This window comes from Bombus vancouverensis, chromosome 4, assembly GCF_051014615.1.
Source record: "Bombus vancouverensis nearcticus chromosome 4, iyBomVanc1_principal, whole genome shotgun sequence".
Lineage (NCBI taxonomy): Eukaryota > Metazoa > Arthropoda > Insecta > Hymenoptera > Apidae > Bombus > Bombus vancouverensis.
In genome coordinates this window covers 19,633,136-19,660,198 of record NC_134914.1, presented here as the reverse complement: position 1 = coordinate 19,660,198, position 27,063 = coordinate 19,633,136, and the positions used below count along the sequence as shown (strand labels likewise).

Sequence of the window (27,063 nt, the reverse complement as noted above, 5' to 3'; positions counted from 1 at the left end):
TCGCTTGTACATTATGAATCGCCGGTGACCTACGCAGCATTTCTCTTGGATATCCTAACGAAAACATAATCGTGTATTAAGAGAGAAATTGCTTTGTAATTGCAACGAGTCTTTGGCGAACCAGTTTCACTCGTTCGTCTTGATATCAAACGATAAAAGACTCGTTAAGAACGTTCGCTTCCGGTATACTTTACCATAAAGTAGTTCCGGTATACCAGCTTATATCCGAACGAACAAACGAATTTGTGACATGAATTTTTGCAAAATCTACAATAGGGATAATTTCTTACGCAAAGCGACTCTATCGCGCATCTTGACATACACCGCTGTACTTATCGATTTATCGAAAGATGAATATCGTCGAGAACAAGATGCGTTGGATCTTACTCGTATTAGCCATTCGTGGCTCGTGAGTAACTCACACGACGCAAATCGAGACAAAGTCGCGCTACAACGCACCTACGTATAAATGTATTTACTCGTGTCGTGTGTGCAGGCTAAGGTTAGATAAGAACCGGTGCTTCTAATATAAATTTTCCACGGCGCCAGATGATTCATCCAGCTGTGTGCGTGTTTAGTCGCCAGTCACGTGTATAATTTCATTGAAGTACGGAGAAATCAGTAGACGCGCAAGTGCGTGTTTCGTTCGTTAGCGGAAAATTTTCTCGCTTTCTTAGAGAGACAGAAATTGCGGAGACAGTCGTTGGTCGTTCGAAAATCCATAGAAAATAAATTCAAAACGTAACATTATCGAAAAAGGATTTAAAGGCCGATCCATATATAGTCACGATGTTTACAATACCCTTTTATCGCGCGTTATGCGGTCTGGTATCGCGGAGAACGTCGTGCACAGGAAGTAGATCCGTCCGTGTGCATATAATAGCAGGAATGATCCATCGATTCGAAAAACGACGTATCGAGACTCGTTTGTATCGAGTTAGAATTACGTAACCAGTACGCTATATTATCGAAAATAAAAACAGAATTACGTGTAGCATAAGAAATTTTTTAGCGTACCGAAAAAGAGCGCCTAAATTAACATATACGATGATAAATCAAAAGTTAAACGCACTAATGCTCGAATGCTAAATTTGGATAGCGTTACATCTTCGTATATATCTACGCGTGTTGGCTGACGCGTAAAGAATGATGTGCGATGTCGGTAAAAACTTCACCGTACCCTCGAACGGAGAGGTTCTCAAATGAACATTTCCGCGCTTTTGTCTTTAATTTTTAGCCGGATTTCCTAAATTCGGTCCTGGTCGGTTTCGTTTTCGTATCGAGAATTTCTTTCTTTTTTGTCTTTCTTCGAAAAAGATACATAAAATACGGTAACTAGACATACACAATAGCAAGACTATGCAAAATACTCGATGTAAAATATCTATTTAGATTGCATTTCTTTATTGGTAAAAGTTCAAATTTATACACAGATTCGCTGATATTCTACGATCGATATAGCAATATCCTAGGTTAGGGAGACCAAGTCTTCGAGGGTGGCTTCGTTTGGGAGAAAAGTTGGGCGGCACTGGTGGAAACAATCGCGTCTCTCCAGTTCTGCAAAGCATGGAGGAAGGTATATTAACATAACAGTACCGGTACACCTACGCGTGGTCGTGTTTGCAAAGGGTGGAATATCGCCGCATAGGCATCGCTAGTGGAAGGAGGGGCGAGTTACCGAGTTCGATCGTCGACCAGGGCGAGTTCACTGGTCTCAAGTAGTAGAAGTCACGCGAGTATACGTCTAGAGTTTGGAGTTTGTAGACTTCCATGCGAGGCACGATACGCGGAACACGTGTCGCACATACGTACGTATAGAATCGCACGGTGAACATAGCGAGACGAGCAGTCTTACACTCGCTAGATACATCTTGTGTTACGGAATTGGAATATTTCGGATAGACCGAAAACTCATTATACTATTATCAAAGTAGAATCAAAGTATTATCAAAGTAGAATCGATAAAAGGTAATTAGCGGGCTGAAAATCGTAAAGGTGTCTACGAACGTACTACTATGTTTTACTTTGTGCTCGTTAAAACGTTCCTTGCGCGATTGTTCCTTTGAATTGTAACGATAGAATTTCTCCGTTTAGCTGAAATTTGAAGGAATGTAAAGTAAACTAAAAAAGGTACTCCCTAGCAAGAGGAAGCGAAACATCTCTATCAAGAAAGAATCATAGACATTCGCGTTTTGCGTCTGGCGAGGATATAAAAATTGTACGGTGGATGTCCGATCTGCTGTGAAATATTCGCGACCATTGCTTTGTCATTGTGTCGAAATCACAGATTACGCACGATCTACTCGGCAAAAAATGAAATATATACCTAGGATGGGTGCTGTGAACAGCGTATGCCCACGCGACGCGAAACAAAGAGGCCACCGTAGGTGGTCAATGATTTCGTGCGATGCATAATACGAACCTCGTAGTGGGTCATTGATGAAACACCATGGTACGTAATTCGTCATGAATCATCGACGACCTATGCAATTCGTAATTATATTGTTCATGCGTCGTGATTATGTAACCGTCCGTTAATTCTTATTACCAGCACTTTAAACGCTATATGGAAATACTTGTACAATTATGCTTCGAAACCAGTTACACGACTCGTTAGGCGTTATGGATCATGAACTTCTTATCAGAGTACTTCGGAATCTAGATGGAGAATCAGCACCAGGAGGATTATTTCGATCCGACTGTAACTACTTGGAATTAAAGTATCGAAAAATGGCATTGGTCGATAGAGCTGTTCGATCGACTAACTGCGTAAAGCGAAATGCAAAGAACGTTACTACGATCTTCCTGCGAATCTACGCTTATTCGCGATCATAATCGAATAGGTGACGGAATCGAGAAACTTGGAAAAAGTGGAATTAATCGGGCATGGCGCGCGAGAGGCTCGATCATCAAAGACTATATACAAACGTACATGTATGCTCGATGTAAAAACGAATCTAGCTCGATAAAAAGGAGATAAAGCGCGGAATGGGTGATCTGAAGCTCGATGAATCGATCATTGGAATTGGAAGCGTCGTTAATCGGACGATACGCGGCTGTATCCCTAGTCCCGAGTTCTCAGGACATGATGCAATCGCGATAGAAACGGTTCGCTTCTGTCGGATTTATCTGGCGTTGTAATCAAATTAAAAAGGTCAATGCTAACCAGTTTACGGACGCGTTCGCGTCTCGACGCTCGCGGTGCACGCGATTCAGCGGCGAAGGCAGTCGAGAATAGCAAAGTAGAAGCGGCGCGCGCGTCAGACCGTCGCGTCACGCGTGCGTCGCCTCTGTATTCGTTGTCCGTCGCCGGCCGGCCGCACGATCTGGCGTTCGATCGTCGAGTTCACTGCTCTCCTAGAACTAGAAATCACGTGAACGTGTCTCGAGACTGCATTTGGCTATCCTTGCATGCACGCCCGATTTATGTATAGGGTGACTCCATAAATATCGTCGATCGCGTTGCCAACCAAATCCCGCACGCTTTACACGCTCTATCGTTGCAGCTTTGCGTGTTCCTTGAACACAGGTTCAACGGGAACCTTTCCCAAAGGTTTTCGTTCGGTTCGAAGAGAATCTTACGATTGTTAGAACGTACCGGTCATCTCTGTACAATCTCTGTTTCTTCAAACGTTTCGTATAGAAATTGATCGCATCTCTTACGTTTAAGGAATTAGAACAGGCATATATTTTCCAATCTCTCTTATTCGCTATGCAGTCTGATAAAACGTTAGAAAGGTAGAAAAGAGAAATTGCCCTCGCTGTGCAAAGAAACACAGATTTAGATTCCGCCGATCTTGCAATTTAATGTCGCGTTAAAATCTTTAAAAATAGAGGAAAAATACGTTTCTAGAACGCGATAAATATTTGGCAGTACGTCGACTGATTTTCGACCAGTTGCTGTTTCGCCGCGCGTAATCGACCGCGTCGATCAACGCGCTATTATTTCATATCGACGGTATATTTTACGCATAGTCGATCGTCGCGCAAAATCGAGAAAAAAAGAGTCGAGATTCGCGTATCAAGTACCAGTCCAGACACCGTTCGACCATTTATTTAGAGCGTTTTTTCGCGCCGATAAAAAGTTCCTGCCGCGTATCAGATAACGATAGCGATTGCGCCATTCTACGTGCGATTGATCGATAAATTCACCGAGGGAAATACGGTCGATATCCTTGCCGCGATACAAACTCATATAGACGTACCTTTATCCGATAAAGCGAACGCATTTTACGTGGATAAACTTAACGATACGTTTACGCGTCCCACACTCGAAGGAAAGGAGTTGCAGGCCAGACAGATCGATTGCAAAGTGGATTGTATGAATTTATCGGATGCGTGACTATCAAGTGCTATATAAATGCTGGTTGCGCAAAGAATCGCGTAGTCGATCACGGTTTTGTAATTAAACTCTAGATAGAGCGAAGATAGTCGCTTTTGGAACGGTATTCATCGTCGCGAGTTTCATAGCAGGGCTTGAGACTATTTTTAAAAATTACGTTTCTCGTAACTAGGTTTTATAAGTGCGACCACATTCATGGTCGAATCGAACTTTTTCATCGTTAAGGCCGCGTTCTGCGAAAATCGTCCAAGTAGCAGATATTTAAAAGAATGTCATTTTCAATAAATAGCTAAACCAATAGCGAACGAATAATATCGAAACGATTCGGAATCGAGTAGTTGCTCCTGCATTTTCAGTAGCTTCGAGATTTATCCCTGGATTCGCGAGATATCATTTCGTAATAATTGCGCAAACAGCGGATTAAACAAGCGTACGCGACAAAGTTTTACATATCGGCAAGATGTTAAAGATCTTACGTATTTTTGGTTCCCGAAAGTTTCAACGAGAATTCTTGCTTTTGCGAATGAAACTTTTTTCGTTATTCCCTTAAAAATGGCTTTGCGATTTTACGAGAAGCGACGGATGATTTATAGACGTTGAACGCACATTCGTGCGGTTTAGTCGAGATTAGATAAGCACCTCGTACCGCGAAAGATAAAAGCGAATGTCATCGTTCCGTATGTAAACTTGCGCGTGTCACAACGATGTTATAATCGCGTTCTCCGCAATTTACAAGATCGATCTTGCGACAAGTGTTCGCAATATTGCGAAATCCCTTATTTTAATAAGAATGTCACGCATACTTTTGTCACTTTTGTACTAAAAATTTCACATACGTCATACTGTACAAATATGTCATTTTTATTGCAAACGCATCGCAAGGACGCGTTGCGTAACTCTGGAATCTTTGGTCGAAACGTTCATCTGCGAGAAATAGACTGCTAATAGATTTGCTTTTAAACAGAGACTTTAAAGATTTAAGGACTCCTAATAGGTTTGCATTGGCAAAAATTCATCGGTTTATTTTTCATTTTGCGATCCTGTGGTCGTTGATAACAATCGCCACGATTGGCCTAAATTAAAACGTCGGTACGAGGTCATAATCGATCCACTTATTAATACGCTCGTTAACTTTTTACTTTCAATTCAGCTGGTTAAACCAAAGTCAAGAGAAACGTTGGTTGAAACAGTAGAAATGGACAGATTCGATTTTCGCGAAGAGGAATAATCTCGTAACGTCAACTTTCCACGCGTCGTTATTCGCTAATACCGAATATTTACGATCGTCTAAGACGACTAGATGTACGATCAATTTATGCGACAGTTTCCACGTAATCTACGTTTCTTGAATTCCTGTTATACGTACTCGTAGTCGTTCTACGCAAATGGCGAACAGCTGACTAGCGGAAAATTTCGATCGGTCGATCGTTTCTTTGATAATTTTTGGCCGATAAGCTTGTACGACGGTTAACGAAAGTATTCGTACACTTGGCACAGAAATTCGACCGTCGAAGAACTCGTAGGAATGTGCGAATACCTTGGTAAATGGCCGTATAAAGACGAAACGTGTGCGTCCTAACGCTTATGAACGAGGGTGTAAGGTCACGATGTTGCGTTCGCGTCTGGCCAAAAGCACGCGATCGAATCAAGAAGGTCAATGCTGTTACGGAGCAGGAGCACCGCAGTGGCATAGCAGCGATTCATCGTGTATCCGCGCGGTGTAACCGGTAATTCAGGGGCAGAAGGAGCAAGAGCGTGCACAGTGCGCAGCCATCCCACGCGTGATCCATGATCGCGCGTCGGACCCGAGATGAGGATGTGACGTTACTCTCAGATTTGTTAATTTGTTATTGCGCTGGCCGCGGTTGATTCTCGTATTAAAAGAAGCACGCGTGCGCATGTGCCAGCGAACGACTCGTCATTGAATCAGGCTGATTCAGCGAACGATCCGCCCCGAATCGTAGACCTCGAAATTAACACCGAATCAGCAACCGACGACACCTTGGATCACGCGCGCGCGCAATCTCGTTCGGCGAAACAAACGGTCAGATAGCGACAGGTTTATTATTCCACTTTTGTTTGATCGTGCGAGAATCGATCGTTCGAGGAGGAACGAATCGCTTCATCGACGTTTGACCTCGATCGTCGTTCCTTACATTCGTATACGATGCATCGACCGTTTCTTTTCTCCCTAAGTCACGCCACGCTTCTAATTGCTGCTGAAAGATCGGTCATTGGTCGCTGGATAAATACGTTCAATATTTCGCAGCTTGTCCATGACGGACGATTATTGGCTATCGTTCGTCCGTATGCTCCTTTTTCTAATTCGTAGTCTAAACGGGTGTTGATCTTTATCCGCAAATTCGATCGAGATTTTGATAGTTTCAGCTTTGGATAGTCGAACCACGACCCGAATGACAATACGGAAATATTATTACAGTTGGATCGCGACTGTGTCGTTATCGAATCGTTATCGTAAATCAAAGCCACTGAATCGGTATCCCTTTCGTTGCGAATGCCGCGTGACTAATAAAGACGGCGCGACGTTGTACACTTAATCGGGAACTTGCTTAACGTTTATCGCCGTTAAATAAACGTTCTCGAGAAACGATGTTTGACTTTGGTAGCGCCGTTGCATACGTCGCGTATGATTTCTAAGCTGATGTAGCGACTTCTTAGCTGATGTAGCGACTTCTTAGCACGCGCCATGTCCCCGAGCGTCCTTTAGATCGCTGCTGCGGTATAGATAAGAGAAGAACGAAGGAATTTTTGCCTACAACCGCAAACGCTTCCGAGGCTGATCAAAGTCGCGAAATCGAAGACGAGGAAGTCTCTGATCCAGTTTGTCGTCCCGTGGCGGTAATTTGTGTAATTGCGCGATATCGATGCACGGTTGACGCGACGAATGCTCGCGCGCTTGTCATAATATCTCGATTTATGCGGACGTGTTTGTTCGTGCATACTTTAACGTCAACGACGGAACGACCATGGTTGATTAGCCTTCAAGGACTCGGGGAAAAAGGCCGCGTCGGGGCGACCCCTCTTTCGATATCTCGCTCGTCCGCCTTGTTTCGCCATTTTCTCTGCTCCTCCGTCGAACCATTCGACGACACTCCACTGCAAACCCTCTGCGATACGCTCAGCAACGCAACGCGCGTCTTTACGAAGTCATTGAAATACGTTATCCGAACGTTCTGGCTATGTTTCCGTCGATTGGACGAACGGAGGAAGCAACGATTCAACGAGTGTTTTAATTACACTGCGATTCGATCGGTGCGAGAGACTGCTGCGAAATAGCAGAACGAGCCGCGTTCAAAAGTCTCGCGACTGTTTGGAAAATACGGTCGAGGACGTGTTAAATATACGGAAGAGCAATAATTGCGGAAAACTTGTGAAGTAGATTGTTTCCGATTTATCGTGTATTTATTATAGCATTTCCGTATCATTTCGTTGTTACTTGGTAGCGTTTTTGTACGACTGTAAGATAGCATTATCGTATTATGCGCCGATACTTTTTGCATTCAGCGTACATGGAATATCGGTTTGACGACTTAATAAGAGATATAATCGAATGTAAAGACGGAAAGGAAACAATGTATAGCGCTTGAAAAAGAAACATCGCAGTACCGAAACGACACGTTCGCGTGTCGCGTGGATCACGTTGTGGCGCCATGACTAAAAAATAATCTCGCAATACGTGCCAACGGTTCGCGAGGCTGTGCGGAGTAACCTACGAATTCGAAAGGTACACAAGAGCTATAACCGCGTTTCATAACATCGTTAAATATTTACGAGATGCGGTTCAATAGCGAACCAGTTCGGCCGACTGTTATATATATATAATGATGCTGACTTTTCACATCGTTAGCGATGTTCGAAAATAAACAGAGCACCGCGCTATTATCGCTACGTTAATTCGTTGAATAATTACACGTATATTATTTTTGAAACAGAAAGCGTATAATTACGACTGTTTTCTTGGATTTAGAAAATCATGTTTACTTTGAAATGCGCGCGTTTCCTCGAAACGTATGTTCGTAGGATTCTCTCTTAAGTATACCGTATTAATCGCGGTCTTACGATACGAGGACAAAGTACAAAAATATCTGTACGGATCGTTTTAACGTCGTAAACCCGTAAAATGGTTTGTTCGACGAGAAGCTATAACGTCTTTTGTGTTTCTTTCTCGTCGTAATTTTGCTATTCGTAGCATGCTGAATCGACATGCTGAAACGTAGGAAAATGGTACTGCAAACTGTACCACGTGCCAGTAACGTCGACGCGTATTCGTATTTCCGATTAAAATCGAAGAACGGTCGGTACGAGATTCTTCTATGATAAAATTCCTTTACTCTTAAATGTGCGTCTGTGATTAATCTTCATCCGTTTTAACGAGGGAATCGGGCAATGCCTTTGAACGGAATGTCGCGAAGACGGCTGAAACGAAGCAGCAACGACCGATCCGTAACACAGTCGGCGGAGGACCTAACCCGCGGTGAAAATTCTATTTTCGAAGCATCGCGCCACGAGCTTCTCCGAATATCTCGAAACCGTAGGTAGCATTCTCGTCTCTCGATGAAAATAATTCCATAGGTTCGTGATGCGTGGCCGCTTTCTACGGTGCAAACCGACATGGCGCTCGCTCGCTAATTTTTCCACCGTGATTTCGACGAAAATAAGTAAGTCTCGTTTTAGAGTTAAAGATACGGAGTAAAGGGAAATCGTAGAATATTCTAATTTCTATTATACATAGGTACTTTAAGAGCGAAATCGTTTGTTCCGAGTAGATCGAAGTATCCTACACGCAATGAAAGGAAGTTTGCGAGGTAGCAGAGAAAAATTGGCCTTACTTAGGTGTAGACGAATAAGACGCGACATCCTCCTCTGTGGAGAGGAGAGCTACTCTCTCGTTCACGGATAACATTTGTAAAGCGACATTTGTAATCGTTCCATTTGCAGCGGCAGCAACTGGTTCTATTCACCGTTAAACGAACTAAGTGGCAGACTGCCGGTGTAAAGGGTGAGACGCGCGATAGCCATCGTTTCACGATAGGATATGCCTATAATGCCGCGTAGAAAACGTTTCCTTTCTTATTTCCTTCGAGTCATCGAGTGCCTTTTAGGGAGAGAAGTAATCGACCGATCGAGTTGCCGAATCGAGATTTTTTCGCTCGTGCTTGCAGGTGCTTTCCCTGCTAATCCGTCGACGAACGTTTTCTCCCAAATTTCTGAGCGTCGAGTGACTGTCGCTTACTCTCTATGATTTGTATAATATGTATATATGTAAACAATAACATCGATCGATCGCGAGTAGTATTTATTCCTTGGTATACCCGTATGTTTGTGCGCGACGGGAGAGTCTAATATTACGGAAGTCTTGAATAAACTTATTAACACGTTTCTTGGCAAGCGACGTTTGTCAATCTCTAACGCCGTTGCATAATTGTCCGAGATCGCGTTTTACGAGGCGCGATGTATTTCTTTCATATCGTGTCAACCGATCGCAATTCGGAACAACGCTTCTACACAGGATATGCACGGCTCTCGAGGCGAAAGCTACTCTAGCGTGTTTTCGCGGGTATCTTTAGGACACGCTATATCGTTCCGGAGTTAAAATAGATTCGAACAGGCTAAAGCGCGACGAACGATGCAGGACGACAAAGTTCTTGACACTCGAGCGCATCGACAAATTGACAGGCGCCTCTGCCAATTTTATTCCCACCGACGAAACTGGCGCTCGTGAATTTATTTTATTCGCTGGAGACGTTTCAACGCCAATTTATCGTAGATCGCAGGTGCAAAGAATCGGAGAAACGTGGTTCGCGTTCTCGCGATTATGCACTCAACTAGGGATATTTAGTTTCTATTATAACGAGTTTAGCGACCTTGGCACTAGGAATATTTCGAGTTTGCAAATATCGTCGTGAAAACTCTATTCGACAAAACTACAGAGAGAGATAAATAGATAGAGATAGATAGATGGATAGATAGAGAGAGAGAGAGAGAGAGAGAGAGAGAAAGAGACGGTCGTGAAAACGGGGATTCCATATCGATTCGAAGGAAAGTCACGTGCGATCGTTAGAACGTTGTCTAATTCCGTGGCCGTCGTGGACGTAGGTGACGCGAACGTGTCCATTTGTCGCATAATTCAAACAGAGGTGTTCTGTTAAGCTTGGTTAGCGGTGAGACAGAGTGGAACACGGGGAAAGAGCGAGACGAGTTGCTCACGTGAGACTGCTACGACGTCTATTTGCTCTTCCTATTTTCGTAGCCGTTTGGTATATAAGGAGCCCGTCCTCGGAACATTGCCGAAAGATTTGGCAGCGATCCGTGATTTTCTGCGCCGCGGCACTCGCTGTGCCATAGATAGAGTCGCTAGAGAAGACGAACACGAGCATAGTTCACCCGGAGGAATCGTGTCGGAGATGCGTTGTCCGTTTCGACGGGAAACCGCCTCGAGTTGCTCCGATTTTCCGGCTGGACTTGTTTCGCGTTCTTCCTCCTCTCGAGCCTATCTTTCGAGTGGGGAGATCTCAAGATAGATCTTCCTTTGCCGATCTGGTTTTACTCGCAGTGAAAAAGCGAAGATAGCGTTTTCGCGATTGCGTTACTGCGATGTTTCGGCAGTTTCGTCAACGGCGCATCGACCACGCAACGATTACTTTTGTCAAAGCCTCGTGCAAAGGTGACAGGAGTTGGTTCTTTGGTGATACTTGGTGATATTCCGCGAAGATCGTACGTCCGAGCTGTTGTCCCCCGCGATTTTATTTGGACGAGTAACGTCGACAGCTGCGGCTGCCAGCGAATTGGGACAATTCGGATCTCGTCCGAAACGGCGCGCTCTGGCGTACACGGCATCGGTGTTTGGCACCAATGGAAGATAAATAAAACACGTGGCACACGCACGACTGGCAGCCGTGCTCGGCGAACGATCTCAGAGGGTTGAAAGAAACCGGTGGAGGAAAGAAGGCGAACAGTAGTCGGGAGGAATGTCGAAGGCGACGCGTTCGACCAACTGAACAATGGGGAACACGGACAGCGTGCACGACGTAGAGATGAGCTCCTTGTCCTCGACAGCCAACGATCGTTCTTACATCAGGGTGAATAGAAGCGAGCAACTTGATTCGAACCTGGTTTGTCCCCTTTGTTTCATCGTGGATATCAGAGTGATTAACCGCATTCGTTTAAAACGTTCGTTTGAAACGATATTGGCTCGACGGTAAAGCAACGTCTATCTACCTACGCGAAGCCGACGAGTAACTATTCGCGGCTCTAACTCGAATAACAGCGATACGGCGTTATCAAACGATAGGTGTTACCGTGGGTTACCGGGCGACAGATAAAAATCGAGCAACAGGAGCTTCGTTCGAACAAGTTGTAGAGGCAGACCACGAATTACGTATATCGGTGTCTGGCTTCGTACAGGCGCCAACTAAACACAGATTTCCGTGTATACTAGCAACTGTTTGACGCGCCAGACGATATATATCGCACCTTTTGTACGGAATCGGATGTATTCTAGATCGCGCAAACGATATCGTTCGAGGTTTGTTGCTTCGTCACTTATGCCACGGAACGTCGATAAATTCGCTTCTTCTCGTTTCTCTTCGATCGTTTCCCTACAAACAACGTTTACACGCGTTCTCGCGTATCGAGTAATCGTTTGCGTAAAAATAGAAGAAAAATTTTCCTAAAAGTTGTTGAATTCACTTTCAAAGTCGTACGTCGATTTCCAACAAATTGTTGGACATTATCTTATCTAAACTGTCACGTATGTATATTTCGGTATTACGTACGCGTGCATATCTTAAAGTTAAACTCGATGTTTGACGGCCATCTATTTGGTCGCAACAAAGTTTCCGATGCTATCCGATCGTGCAACTTGGAAACGCTTGTTTGTAAACTGGTCGGCTTATCTGCCGACATTAAAGCTATCTATCTACAAAGGGAGCGCTTATCTCGTTCGATCGACCGCCTTGCTACACGGTATCGATAAAGGTTACCGATACCGGTTGCTCGATAAAGTTGCGATTTACGTAACACGCGTTAACACCAGTAACATCTATTTTATCGGGAACGCGAATTTCAAGTTCTTCCACGTTTTAGTTGGCGTTTGTCGCGGACAAGGCGAGTTACTTCGTTTTCATTTATTTTTAAATGCACGCCCGGGAGACGTTTATAATCGAGAAACGACCCACTTAACGGATCGTAATAGAAAATCAAAGTTTCGTCGGGAAACAGGGAAACAAACTGTGTCGCGTGGAATCGAGGAATCCGGTAGAAAACGCAATGTTCTCGAATCTCTGTTGAAACTCAAGTATAACGATTTTATTCCGCTCAGTTCCTCGCGTTATCTCTCACCCGAGCAAAAGTTCTTGCTCGTGATTATTTATAACGTTCTCTATTCGTAGTCTCATTGTCAAGATCGGAAAATTTCTCTTCGCGTGTTTAGAACCAAGCCAGTTAATTTCATTTACATTTCCTATTTTTCACTATCCTATTCACGAACGACAGTCCTATTACTTATGCGCAAAACGAAACGACAACTCGGCCAAGACGTGGTAATTTTACGTTTCCACGATACAATGGTAATTACCCTTTATCCGCGATTCCATTGTTATCGAACCAACTACGTAAGGTGAGTAATTTGTTGGTTACGTAAAAGCACAGATAATTCCCACTACCGAACACGCTTCCGTTTCGGCGAACATGGCTACGCTTTGTCGTTTTCCTCCAAACTTTAGAAATCGGGTCGAAACACTCGAGACGATGTTTCGCGTTGTCAAATAACTTTGAAATCGACGAATCCTCTTGTTCGTGTATCGTGAACAATGATTTTGTGCGATCGTCTTATCGAATCCTCTCTATGTAAATACGTAAGATACCGTGGAAGAATCGTTTTTTAAATAAATGTCTGATTCGTTGCAGAGAACGCCAATGCGCCCAATGATAGCGGAATACGACCCAAAGAAGCACGGTGTGAAAACAGAACTGTCAGACACGGTTCTTGTCAAGTAAGTGCGAAAACTTGGTTTACGAAACCAACGCGAACGAACGGTTCAACGATAGTCGAGCGATTCACTATCTGCTACCACGACCAATCATCACCATTGCTTTCTTGCCAAACTCAAATGCTCCGTGCTCAAGCAAACGTGAGTGACAACCCGAGGATCATATATTGTGCATTATATCGTATATATGTGTATTCTCTCATTCTCTGTGCTCTCTGTGATATAATTTATTATTATACATAGATACATACGTGTATATATATATACATACATATATATATATATTTATTTATTTATTTATTTATTTATTTATTTATTTAATACGATATTCCATAATATATAGAAATAACTTCACAACTAATTCGTGCATACCGCCTGTGATCGCTGACGTAGAATTCGTAGCGTAGCCTGGCACCAGGGATGCTTGACAATCGACTGCTGAATCGTGACGATTCTGTTATCGCTGGTTTGTGCAGAAACGCGCTTCCGTTTTTATTTAGCGTGCCTGCCATGTACTCGTACGTTTGACAATTTTACTTTTCTCTTGGTTTTACTTTCCTGTTTTTATCATTTTTCTGCTTCGTCTCCATAACCCGTTTAAATCCAGAACCGAAGGCCACCTCGTTTTGTGCAATCTTAGAAGTCTGACGTATTTTTCTTCTTCTTCTTTTTTTTTTTTTTTTTTTTTTTTTTTTGAATGAACGAACGAATATCGTTAATTTTATGTTCGAACGTTATCGCATGCGTAGCGATATCTTCTCAACGTATCGTTGTTTACCTTGGGAATATCGTAGATTGTTTCAAGTATTTACAGGCACCGCCGAATAACATCGATCTAACGTCGTGATAGTATTTTTATAATTTGGAATAAAAAATGGGTTATCATCGAAGAGTATCGGAGCTGATACGCACAATGTGTTGGACACCGTAAGTGCTGGTGTAACGTGTTTCCATTTCACGAATGCGTAATACGAGTATACATATGTATCTGTATAGCGGTCGTTAGCGAGATCATGTTAGAATCGTAACGAGAGTTTTGGCAGCACACGATGAAGATGCTATAACTACGGTATACTTAAAACGCAAAGTAGATTTTACTTTCGAATCGATTAACGTTCGAATATCTTTTGAAAGAAAGGGTTGAGTAAGCTGGCAACATTCTGAACGATACGATCCTAATTATCATTTATGTACCTTGTTAAACAATGACGGACTCAATGACGAATTCAAGTTGTATAATTCAAAAAGCAGGTTCCCCGTTTTCCTGGTTATCGGCGATATACGTAAATAAAAGCTATGTAATCTGCCAAAAGAGTACTTGTTCTTAAGAAGCAAGAAGAACCAGGAAAAGGGAAATGTCGTCGAAACGTTCGATCGTCCGATGAATTTATACGATTATGGTTTATTCAACCCATACGTGTATGTACATAATACGTAGTCCCCTGTAATAACGATTTTATTATCTTCGTCTCTGCCATATCGCGAACAGAAGTAGCAAAGTGATAAAGAAGGGCCTGGAAAAAAGCAAAAAAGAAAAAAATGAGAGGATACAATATACGTAAATCATGCATAAACGAGCGATTCTCGATCGTCGATTTGGCTGCGACACGACGAAATCTTTGGATCCTTTGCGCAGAGGATGGAATTTCTCCTTACTGCACCTTAAGAAACGTCGCTTTCTTCATGTTTTCCTTCCAGTCTTCGCGCGCACGTTTCGCATTTCTCTTATTAATCGCGGTAATCTCTTTCTCTCATAGAGCGGAGTTAGGTTTCGTAAGTTTGTTTATCGCGTCCAGTTTTCTCATAGCGATCATAACCGATCGTTTGCGACGATTATAAAATACGCTTTATAACGCGGAAGTAATCGGTAATTATAACTCTTCGGAGTAATCGCGTTTATCCCGCTTTTTTCCATAATACGCGCAGTTACATAAACCTATATACGTAGTGGAATCGCTTAATTAGAAACGCGACTGCAGCTAATTTTGAAAGATCGTTTCGCGAGAAATACGCGTCGTTTTGATTCTCGCGCGTATAAGCGTTCGGAAATTTCGTGCCGAAGATAATTAGTCGACAACGGCTGGTAATTAGTCGGCCGGTTTCGAACGAATCATCGATAGCCTGTAACAGTAGCCGGGAATGCAAAGAAAAACAGTAGAAAGAAGTTACGAAGCCCAGTTTTATCTCGTATTATGTTTTTGTCGCAATTTTACGCAATATTTTATCGTGGTTCTTCGATGGAGATTCCAATTTTTCTCGAAGCTCGTCGATTTCTTCGCGATATAGGCTTTATCGTTAGTTGAATCGCTACTGCGCGCAATTGTGCTGTATCTAGATCGTGTAATTCCGCTGATATTGCCATTTAAAAGATAACGAAATGAGAAAAAGCAAAAAATGCTGGAGAGATGGAGATAGGGAAAAACGAGGGAAAAGGAAAAAGGGGTTCAAGGTGCAGAAAGGAGAGAAAGCTCGCGGCGCGGCGGTTTCTTCGTCATTGGCTGAGGATGCTTCGTAATTGAGGCCATGCGGTATGCAAGCAAACTATGTTCCTCTAAAGGATTATGATAAAGATAAAATCTGTCTTTACTATATAATATGTGCATTTATATGATTCCAGACTTGCGTATAAACTGCGGGCATAGATTCGGGCTCTATGAAAGTGCTCTGCGAATAACGTGAAAGTGACAAAAAGTAAAACATAAAGTATAAAGTAAATAACAAAATATATATATTATACATATAGGTACACACGGTACCGTTTATGAGAAAGAAACGGCACGGTCTCTCTGATGGACGATCGCGGGTTCAAAACGCGGATTTATCGTGGCGGTTTTGTTACGATCGACGCGTAGGTACTGGCGCCAGATGCTCGGTCGAGCGACGGTGAACGAATACGCTTCGTCGAACGAAAGGACGAAAAAAGCAACATTGAGATTCGAAACAAAAGACAAAGATGTAAAGATTAGAACGAGAAGTAAAAAAATACGTGAACGCGGGGTTCTGCGACACGAGACCGGACGCAAACGCGACGCAAACATACCGACGGACGATATCAACGAAATTACGGAAACGATCCAAAAGTAAGAAAAAAAAAAAAAAAAAGAGAACCTAGAGAGAAAGAAAGAAAGAAAAACGCAAATTACTGGACGTCGTGCGAATTGGTGCTTGTCGAAATTATTCAGAGACAATGATACCAAAAGATAAGACTAAAAAACAAAAATTGGCATTGAAATTAAACAGACGATCGTTCGACGTGCGTGTAAGAAAATACGGATCGAATCTAAAAAAAAAAAAGTACCGAAAAGTAATGTTAATAGAACTAATTAAAAAAACGAAAAAAGAAAAAGAAAAAAAGGAAAAACACGCTCGGCGAAAAGTGCAAAATGTCGAAAAGCAAAGAAGGCTCGTTAGTCGTCGTACTGCGTCGTGGCGCTGGGCGTCGCGGTGATGCAGTGCGGTGGTTGCAGCTGCCTCTGAGCCTGATCGCGGCGCGTGAACTCTTGTCACGTGTAACGTGACACACACAGACCTACTACTGCTACTCTACTACTACTACTAGTACTACTACTACTACTACTACTACTACTACCATTACTACTACTGCTACTACTACTACTACTACTACTACCACTACTATTACTACTACTACTAGTACTACTACTACTACTACTACCACTACTACTACTACTACTACTACTACTACTACTACTACTACTACTACTACTACTACTACTACTAGTACTACTACTACTACTACTACTACTACTACTACTACCACTATTCTATCTCGGAGCTTTCTCAACTAAGAAAGCTTCGCACGACTAAGGAGAGAGACTACCGCACCTCAATGGGTACCTATATGCCTACACACCTACTTTTTTGCGATTTTTTTTTAAGTACATCCTACTGTATTATGTATCTAGTCGTTACACGCGAGAAATACACACACAAGTACACGCACACGTACTTACTACGTGATCCTGTAAAACGTAGAGTATTCGGTAAACGTAAAATCGTAACAGATCTTGATGTCAATCGAAAAATCGAAACGTTAAAACGTCGAACGATAACCCTCGAACGAGTCCGTCCGATTGTCCATCTCGTCTGATAGATTTGCTCGTTTTCCCGTTTTTCAATCGCGAACAACGCTGCTTTCGTGTTCGAGATCGTTCGTGATCGAAGTTGCGTTAAACTTACGCGGAACGTTATCAACATCGGAGAAACAGTGCATGGCAAAACGTGAAGGTACTTGGTTTCGGTAACTTAAAAACGCGTTAAAATTTAGTAGCAGCGACTCTTTGTGAAATTACGTAGGTTTACCTTTTTAGTATAATATTAGAAATTCATAGATGAAACTAGTTTGCCACGATATATCGCGAAACTGTTATAGCGAAACAGATTTCTCAGAAATCATTCGATAGAGTATCCGTGGAATTGACAAGCGTACAAGTTCCTCGCTATTTTCTATAAATACGTCCATGAATTATTCATGGTAAAAAGCTGTGGCTAAAGTACGATGTGTGCACCGCTGTATTTGTAAAGAGAACGAAACCGATGTAGCTACGAATAATAAGAAATTTCGAGCGAAACATTCACAAACAAAATGATTTTACGTCTAAAACGGAATTACGACTACGATAATACTCGCGTTTCTCTTAAATAACCGAGGGAGACGTTCGTCGGTGTTAAACGACTGCGATAAAATTTTCAAAACTCGACGTTTCGCTAGAAATAAAATCCGTTGGCACGTGTTTGCGAACATCTCGCGAAACTCGATGCGCTCGAGATTATTATTCCACGGATCGGACATTTAAAATCGGTTTATTAATAAACGACGCGAAACAAGCAGAGACAGACTTTTGGCAACGTTGTCGTTCGTACCTTATAAATCGTTAGATCCTAATCGTTCCGAGTACGAAAGAGTAATTTTTATCGCGACGACGAATTCGAGTTTCGTTCGAGAAGAACAAGAAGCGAGCTAATTTACTATTCCATAAAAAGTCCGAGTAATCGATCGACAAATTCGGCGTGTAAAATGTAAAGAGTCGTGGCAAATTCCGCGCTGTGAAAGCTAAATGTCATCTCGCGAAACACGTTGCGCCATGCACTTTTTCCCTCGATCGCGTAAGACGATAGAACGAGTGCACGATAATGGAATTAATCAAGAACGATAGAACGAATCAGATGCACGAAACAATACGAAACGAGAAACGTCGAGTCGGGCACCTGCGTGATCCTCGACTCGAGAGTAACGATTTAAAAGTATACGGATGAAAAGAAAAAGAAAAAAAAAAAAGGGAAAAGAAACAAAGAGAAATTCGCGACGTTTTCGAGAGATTTTGATCGAGTTTCCGCGATTCTTTCGATCGATTTCCTCGATATTCTCTCGGCACGTGCATAAGGGCGGAAAGTTGGGCGACAGAAAGGAAATCGAAGGAACCGTTTGTCCGTAGAAACGTGGATAGAAACGCTGGTAGAGACGCGCGTGCAAATTCATTGCGTCAAACGGTTCTTCGATGACGGAGTAGTTCTTTTACTACTCGATGGGAAATCCATCATCGACCGACTGACAAGCTCGCCGATAGAACGTTTCTTTCGCTCGGTGGAAAGCTCGATCGATCGAAATTGGCATTCCACGGAGTAGAAATTAAATTGGATAATTTCACCGAGGAGCCAGAGAGTAACGTCGCGATCTTGTCTCGATACAATCTTAACAGGATCTAACGCTGTTACGATTAATAATTTTGAGAGAATAAACGTCCAAGATCGATAATCTGTTTGCCGTTCTAAGAAATCTCCCTTTCCGGTGAAATTTTATCGAATATTATCGTTAGCTGGATTAAAAATCGATCAAAACGAATCCGTACTTGTATAAAGCTTGTAAAAATAAGATCAAGAGTACTTAGAAATCGTTTTCGACGTTATTCGCTGGCACCTTTCGAACCGGCAACGAACCGTAAGTGCACAGCGCGAAGAATAAACGTAAAACCGATCGATATTACTCGAGATCGTGCGCTGCGAGAGCCGTTAAAACCGCGCGAGATCTAGCGTTAAGCGTAGCGTTAAGTACGCTCGTTGCTACCTTCGTTTCCTCTATTCTAGAATTAATGCGCGTTACGAGTGTCCAGCTTTTGCACGATCGAAACGCGTACGTCTCGCCCACGAAATCACGTCTTTATCGCGTTATCATCGAGTTCAGTGCAACGTTTAACTCGTAAGCGCGCGTTCAATGGCGCAGTCAGACGCTTTCCTCTTTTCGAAATCGTCGTTTAGAGTCGAGCTATCGAAAGAATAGTCGTACGCGCGATCGGCAATAAATAATCGTAAACGTATTCACCGGTATCCTTGAGAATGATAAATCGACGACTGCGTAAGACGGCGTAATTAATTATTTCGCGATTAAAGCGAATATCAACGAACGAATATTTTACGTAATTCGTCACGAATATCTTACGTAAACGAGAAAAACTCGATGAGTTATAAATATCTTTCTCGCTTAAAATAAAAAAAGCGAAATAAGGGAAAGAAGGAGAAACGACTCGACGCGCGTGCAAAGGAGAAGCAATTTTCGTCGTCTGTGTGAAAATACGATACAAAGATTGCCCGTTGCAACGTATCCCGCTGTAATTACTCTTTACCATTTACTTACTGTAATTACTTTCGACCATCGAAACAAAAATAATCGTTAATTACGCGTCTGACTACGGCATTCCGCGAGTTTTACGCGTACAGTCGTTCTACGGACCGTAACGCACGGTCGATCGTAATCATCGAACGCTTCGATCCTCTCTGTTCTCCCTACTGATCCGTGATCCTTGTGCGTGGCGTGCACGCGGTGCGCGAGTACGAGAGGAAAATCTCTCACACGCGCGTCGCTCTCTACGCTTCCCTCGTCTACGCGCTCGTATGTATGCGTATACACTTACACACTTTTTTTTTTTCCTAATCCGAACAAAGAACACTCGCGTGTAATCGGTGCGTGAAAAAGGAAAAAAACACGGTCGTGTCGTACGTACCGTAGCCGTAAATGCCCGCGTCAGACACTTCTTTACTCGCCATCTCAAAACTATGATATTAAATGTCCCTTTTATATCGGACAGCCGTTAACTCGACCGGATACTAACGACTTTGTTTTGCAGATACAAGTGCGAGAAAAATGACATACCGATTACCGTCACGAACGGCTCGACGTTACCGCTCGTGGAAAGACCGAACGACGAGGAAGCGGCCCTTTACAATCCGTTCGAGCACAGGAAGTTGGCCCATCCGACTTCGGATCTGGATACGTTGATACATCTTCTGAAAGGAAGCTTAGGAACGGGAATTCTAGCGATGCCAATGGCCTTCCGTAACGCCGGTCTGTTGTTCGGCCTGATCGCTACCTTCTTCATCGGTGCTGTTTGTACCTACTGCGTTCATATTTTGGTCAAATGCGCTCATAATCTATGCAGGCGGACTCAAACGCCGAGTCTAGGGTTCGCCGAAGTCGCGGAAGCCGCGTTTCTGGTCGGTCCTGAGCCGGTACAGAAATACGCTCGCCTAGCCAAGTAAGCTCTCTTCTTTTCCTCCGTTACGTTCGCGTTATCCGAGTCTTTCGCTTTCTCTGAGTCTTTTTCAAATTCGTCCTACTTTGGTCGTTCTAAAAAATCTGTCAACGACTGCCACGATGGCCACGGTGATTGTCAACCCGTTGAACAGTTATAATCGGACCATTAGATCACTGTTATCCGTCGTCTGTCGTAGTTAAGTTTCCGCTGTCCTTTGTCAAATTTCGATAAGCATCGAGCAAACTTTTGTGCCGCTCGGCGGCCGAAAATCAGCATAAGAAGATCAAGGTAAGACTCGAAAGTAACCCGTCTCTGGAATTTTTTCAGGGCGACGATCAATTCGTTCTTAGTGATCGACCTGATAGGCTGCTGCTGCGTGTACATAGTTTTCATTTCAACCAACATCAAGGGGGTGGTCGACTACTACACGGAGACCGACCGCGATGTTCGATTTTATATGGCGGCGTTGTTGCCTTTCTTGATCGCTTTCTCGCTCGTGAGAAACCTGAAATTCCTGGCGCCGTTCTCCATGATCGCCAACATATTGATCGCCACTGGAATGGGGATCACGTTCTACTACATTTTCAGCGACTTGCCCAGCATCAGCGATTTACCCAACTTTTCGAGCTGGTCTCAGTTACCTCTGTTCTTCGGCACGGCCATCTTCGCTCTCGAAGGCATCGGTGTGGTAAGTACGATCGACGAATCCCGATCGAATCCTCGTAAATTTCCTCTTTTTCTCTTTTCTTCTTTTCTCTGTCAATTTCTGTCAATTTCGTCGCTCTCCTCGTTCGTGTATTACGAAAAGTCGACGATATTCTTCGTCACCGTCTATTCACGTCACTTCGTCTATTTTCACGTCACCGATATCTTCTCACGGAATTTACCATCTTACGTAGTTGGCGAGTCCATTTTATAGAGTCGAGCGTATCGTTGGTATTCCGTTCGAAGCACGCTCGGTCGCGAGCATAGCGGTTGAATCGCGTTTAGTATTTCGATCATGCGATAAACGGTTACGAACGTTTGCCGGCTAGACGCCGTGCCGCGTCGGATCGAAAATTCCGACGAACGATCGCGATCGCGATGAAATTCACACTTCGATATTGCGCGCTTCTCCAGCGGCCTTGAAGCTTTGCGATTTCTTTTCCTTTTCTTTTTTTTTTTCGTTTCTTAAGCCGATAGAACGTTCTATAGAACGACGATCGATCCCCGATAAATTTCCATACTTTTTAACGTTGAAACAAAACGTTGTAGCTGCGTACGATTTAACGATAAAGATCGAGGATTAATCTAATCTTGGCTTTAATCTATCGGATTGAACGTTACCGTGGATTAAATCGCAGGATACTCTTCTTCAAGTACCTACTACCAGCGCGATAGATATTGTGTCTAGCTTTCTAGTAGAAATGTCATTGTCATAGTCGTAGGAGTCGAACGGATCGCGTAACCGTAACAGGTAGAGCGTGACATAATCGTCGATGCGATTTAAGGAGGTTCTTCGAGTTCGTTGTTCGAGAGGTTCGCTAAATTCTGCGATCGAAAAGACCGTTTCAAAGTTCTGCGAGACGAATCGTTCTGGACAGAGATAGAAGGGGAAATTTAAGCAAACCTGTAAGCTGGATAAGATAAATCTTTGAATCATGAAAATGGTGTTTTTCACAGGTGATGTCTCTGGAGAACAATATGAAAACCCCGACGCATTTCATCGGTTGCCCAGGTGTGCTCAACACTGGTATGTTCTGCGTGGTATTGTTGTACAGCACCGTCGGTTTCTTCGGCTACTGGCGGTACGGCGAGGACACGAAAGCCTCGATCACTCTGAACCCAGAGCAAAACGAGGTTCTGGCCCAATCGGCCAAGTTAATGATCGCGGTTGCCATCTTTCTCACCTACGGTCTCCAATTCTACGTTCCGATGGAAATTATCTGGAAGAACCTGAAACAATATTTCAGCTCGAGGAAACTCCTCGGCGAATACCTAGTCCGTATCCTGATGGTGATCTTCACGGTGGGCGTGGCGATCGCTATTCCAAACCTAGGTCCGTTTATCTCTTTGGTAGGCGCTGTGTGCCTGTCCACTCTCGGTTTGATGTTCCCTTCTGTGATCGAACTGGTCACCGTATGGGAACAAGAGAACGGTTTGGGGACGTGCTACTGGAGGCTCTGGAAGAACCTAGCTATCATCCTGTTCGGTGTATTGGGTTTCATAACCGGAACCTACGTCAGCATCCAGGAGATCATCGAAGAGGACAAATGAAGCGCCGGGTTCGAAGGAGCTGCGGTGCGACGGAATAATCGCTCAGCGCGTACCACAGATGCCGGCGTGTCGTTGGACACCTTCCGCGCTCTCGTCGAGCGAACTCGTCGTCCGACCAGAGGAACGACGATTACGACCACCGGGAGGGTGGGTGATGCTGCCGCGGCTGGATCATCCAGCGAAAGGTCATGCGAGCGCGCGAGCTCTCGACTCGTAGCTTCGTCTCGCTCCTTTTATACGTTTCACTTCACGCTATTGATAGCACGACGACTGTATCGACGACGAAGACGTTATCCGTTAGATAGGATCCATCGTCGATCCTCGGATCTTTTCTCTCTCTGTTTCTTATTTCTTTGCTGTAATCGTGCGCGTGTATCGTGTCTAGATACTAAGAGGAGTTTGCGTATCGAATTGCTGTACGGAAAAATTACTTGTACGTATTTCTTGGATCTCTACTTTTCCGAGCACGAGTTTTTCTTTCCTTTTTTTCTCTTTTGCTTTTCTTATGAAAAAACTCAGTTCCTTTCAAGGAACGCGAAAGAAGCAAATTCCGTCTATCTTGTTCTCGGCTGATTGTAATTTCGAATATACGATCGTTGCGACGATAACGATAATACAGGAAAAATGCAAAGAGCAGAGATACGCAAATTTCTTTCACGCGCAAAGCAACGTTAATCGAGCAAAGAGAATCCTCACCACTGCTTCGCCACTTTCCATGCGACCCGCGTAATCGATGTACAACGCGTACGACATGAGCGCGTGGCTAGATATCATAGAAAATTCGATCGATCTTCAGCGATTTACGTCAGAATCGTCGCTACTGACGTCGGGCTGTACAACGCCGTACGCCAAGTGTACGGTAAGAATCATTAATGCGGTATGTTGACCTTTGCGTAGGCGGTTTGATACGTTCCATTACGCAACGACTCTGCGAATAAATTACATTTTCGTATTATATCTTTCAAATTGTCAAATTCTCAGTTTCAACTTTCGACTTCTTCGATCTTTCGTTTCGTATCCTTCGAGTTTCCGAATTTCGAAATTTTCACGCGTTAAATTGACAAATTTCACAAATTTTCGAAAACTTATTTCACATCGTGCGACATCAATGATTTTTACCGCGCATTCCTATACATTCGAGCGATTAACCGAGCAAAGTCAATAGCACAACGTGGCTCGGAGTACCCGGATCCACGAGATCGTCGATTCCACGACACGCGGGATCCGTGAGAATTATTGAGACGAGTATCATCAAGTACGTGGATAGAGGCGCCCATTTTCCTCTGCCTTTTTCTCTCCTTCTCTCTCTCTCTCTCTCTCTCTCTTTTATTATTTATTCGCGTTGCGTCGATCGTGCGCACGACGAAGCTTTACCATCGACTTGACACAACTGCGGGACGGTTTCTTTTTGTCGTTTTTAGTAGCTTACGCGCGTATTATGTACGAGTATAGATACGTAAATTATACTTAAGCGTCATTTATACCTACGAACAAGGACCGTTCGCGTTTTATATTTCTTTTCTTTTTTTCTTTCGCATTGACGTGCGTTCGTTCGTTCAATTTCGCCGTGACAAAAGAGCGATCTGTGAGATAAAGAGGTTTCCGAGGCCGATCATCGATCGAAACTATTTTATAGCTGATAATGAGAAATTATCTTCTTATCGTAGAGCTTGCTAATCACATTCAAAAATCAGAACAGAACACAACGGAACACAACGGAACAAAACGGAACAAAACGGAACAAAACGGAACAGAACAGAACAGAACAGAACAGAACAGAATAGAACAGAACAGAACAGAACAGAATAGAACAGAATAAAACGGAACAGTGCAGAACAGAGCAGAACAGACCAAAACAGGGCAGAACAGACCAGAACAGAACAGAACAGAATAGAACAGAATAGAACACAGCGGAATCAGTTACTATCGATCATTAACAATTTTTAATACGCGAAGATAATAAATCATTGAACCGAAATAGAAGGTTGATCGATTTAACACCGCCGGAAATCGCCAATCTGTTCCTAGTGCACATTGCACAAAAAGAGACGAAAGAAAACGTACAAAAAGCGTTTATTAATTAAGAGTAAGAAACGTAATGGCACGTAGGTGTGATAATATCGCGACATGCACGCTTGCTAGTTTGTAAGAAGTTTAGCGAGAGGCGCCGACATTTGCGCGTCGTCGTGCGAGATTAGCACACTAATTGAACTAATCGAAACGCCCATTTCGATCACCAAGGCGAATTCGCAACGAATATGCCGAATAGACGCGTAACATCGATTTGTCGAATCGTGTCAGGGTCTTATAGAATATCTTCGACGATACAAATCTCGTGAAAATCTCAAAGAAGATCGTTCGTTCTATCGTCGAGTCGTCAGAGTTGGACGAATACTTGGCAGGACAATAAAAGTGAACTTTTTTATTAACGACGAATGAAGATGACAATCTTGTCGAAGAGTAGTACAAAGACTAAACAGAACGCGTAACAATCCGTTTCTCACTCTCGTTTCCGTATTCGACTCGAAATTAATTCGTAGGATTTTTTGGATCGTTCGTCGTTTAGATCTGACACCTGAGATTGCACGGTCCGCTCGACGAGCAAAGGATCTCGACGAAATTAAAACCGCCAATTTCGACCTTCCTTTCAGCTTTATATTTTCTCGAACAGCTATTTTCATTCGAAGAGTAATACGCTTCGCGATACGCGTCGCACAGCGACGGATCGCGAGGGCACGATCGTTCGTCGCTTCGACTATTTTCGATCGCCGTCCGCGCCATTTTTGTCCTTCGTACTTCGAAGGCACGCGATACTGTCTTTTTAGTGCCTTGATTCTTTCGCCTCGCGGAAATCGTAGGATGTAAGGCTGGATTTTGCGCAGAATGTGTAACGAAAGTTGTTGTAGATCGATATCGCTGCGAGCAAATTTCTTTTACTTACAGCGTCAAGCTTGTTAGACCGTGACAACTTTAGCGATGTATTCTGCGCGTTAAACGAGAATCGAAATCTCGTCGTGTTCTGTTTCGATCTTGGAACGATTTAAGTGATTCTTCGACCGCGACAATGTATTTTGTACGAGAAGAAACGACGTAGAAAGACACGGTTCATCGAGAATACAATAACCAATGCACGCTAGTTATTGCCATTTTCGGAAAAATGTTCGTATCTGGTGTACGCGTTTCGTTCAGAACAGGGTAGAAACGAACTGTTCCTCTTGCTTTTTCGAGCCACGGAAAACTGCTGAATTTTGCCAAACTTCGTCCATGTTTCGTCATTTTCTCTACTCTTCCATTCTTTTTCCATCGAGAGTCTTTGTTGTCTTTTTTCTCTTTTTTTCTTTTTTTTTTTCTGTACACGATAGCACACGAGAATAGTTCGGGGTAGTTGTACCATAATTTTAAAGCCAAGAAAATTCTGTCGTAACGAGGACTCCATAGACTCTAGGTAGGATCGTGATTTATGCAACGTATTTAAGAGACGAAAAATTGCAGACATGTATAGATATACCGTTCCGCCGCTTTTTTTTACCTCGGACTTCCATGATGAATCGCGCGTCTTTGTGGCAATGGTTGCCGCGCGGAGGATGTCGTTTCACGTGCACGCGTGTTTCGTGCATGCCGTCAATTTTTGTCGGTCATTGTACCAAACGATGTTATGAATATTTAATACACAACGATTTGCAAAAGAATGTCAGTGTCACTTTGTATCCAGTATCTTTCGTCCTTCCTTCCGTTCCTCGACCATTCAACTTTTGAATAAAGGAAACGTTCGATTTCTGCCTAAGATTATTTATCTAAATACTTGATTTATATTCGATACGATACGCCATGCGTATCTTGCCTTCCTATTGTATTTATATTGCGTTTCTTCGGTATTATTACACACGCAAACGAATTAAACTATTCT

General features: G+C 43.3%; 1 protein-coding gene across 4 annotated transcripts in view; it reads left to right on the top strand.

Moving 5' to 3' along the window:
* The window catches only part of LOC117157566 (proton-coupled amino acid transporter-like protein pathetic), a 35,200-nt gene extending 8,355 nt beyond the window's left edge, over nt 1-26,845 (top strand). The window contains exons 1-5 of one of the 4 annotated variants that reach the window (XM_033335675.2): nt 10,684-11,442; nt 13,271-13,356; nt 20,493-20,900; nt 21,228-21,588; nt 22,563-26,845. In XM_033335675.2, the coding sequence (XP_033191566.1) occupies nt 11,365-11,442; nt 13,271-13,356; nt 20,493-20,900; nt 21,228-21,588; nt 22,563-23,156 (1,527 nt within the window). In that variant the 5' untranslated portion in view covers nt 10,684-11,364 and the 3' untranslated portion in view covers nt 23,157-26,845. Of the gene's footprint in view, nt 1-10,683; nt 11,476-12,495; nt 12,981-13,270; nt 13,357-20,492; nt 20,901-21,227; nt 21,589-22,562 lie in introns of those variants that run through there. The other 3 variants (XM_033335674.2, XM_076618105.1, XM_033335676.2) reach the window with 3 other exon arrangements.
* Nucleotides 26,846-27,063: the final 218 nt, after the last annotated feature.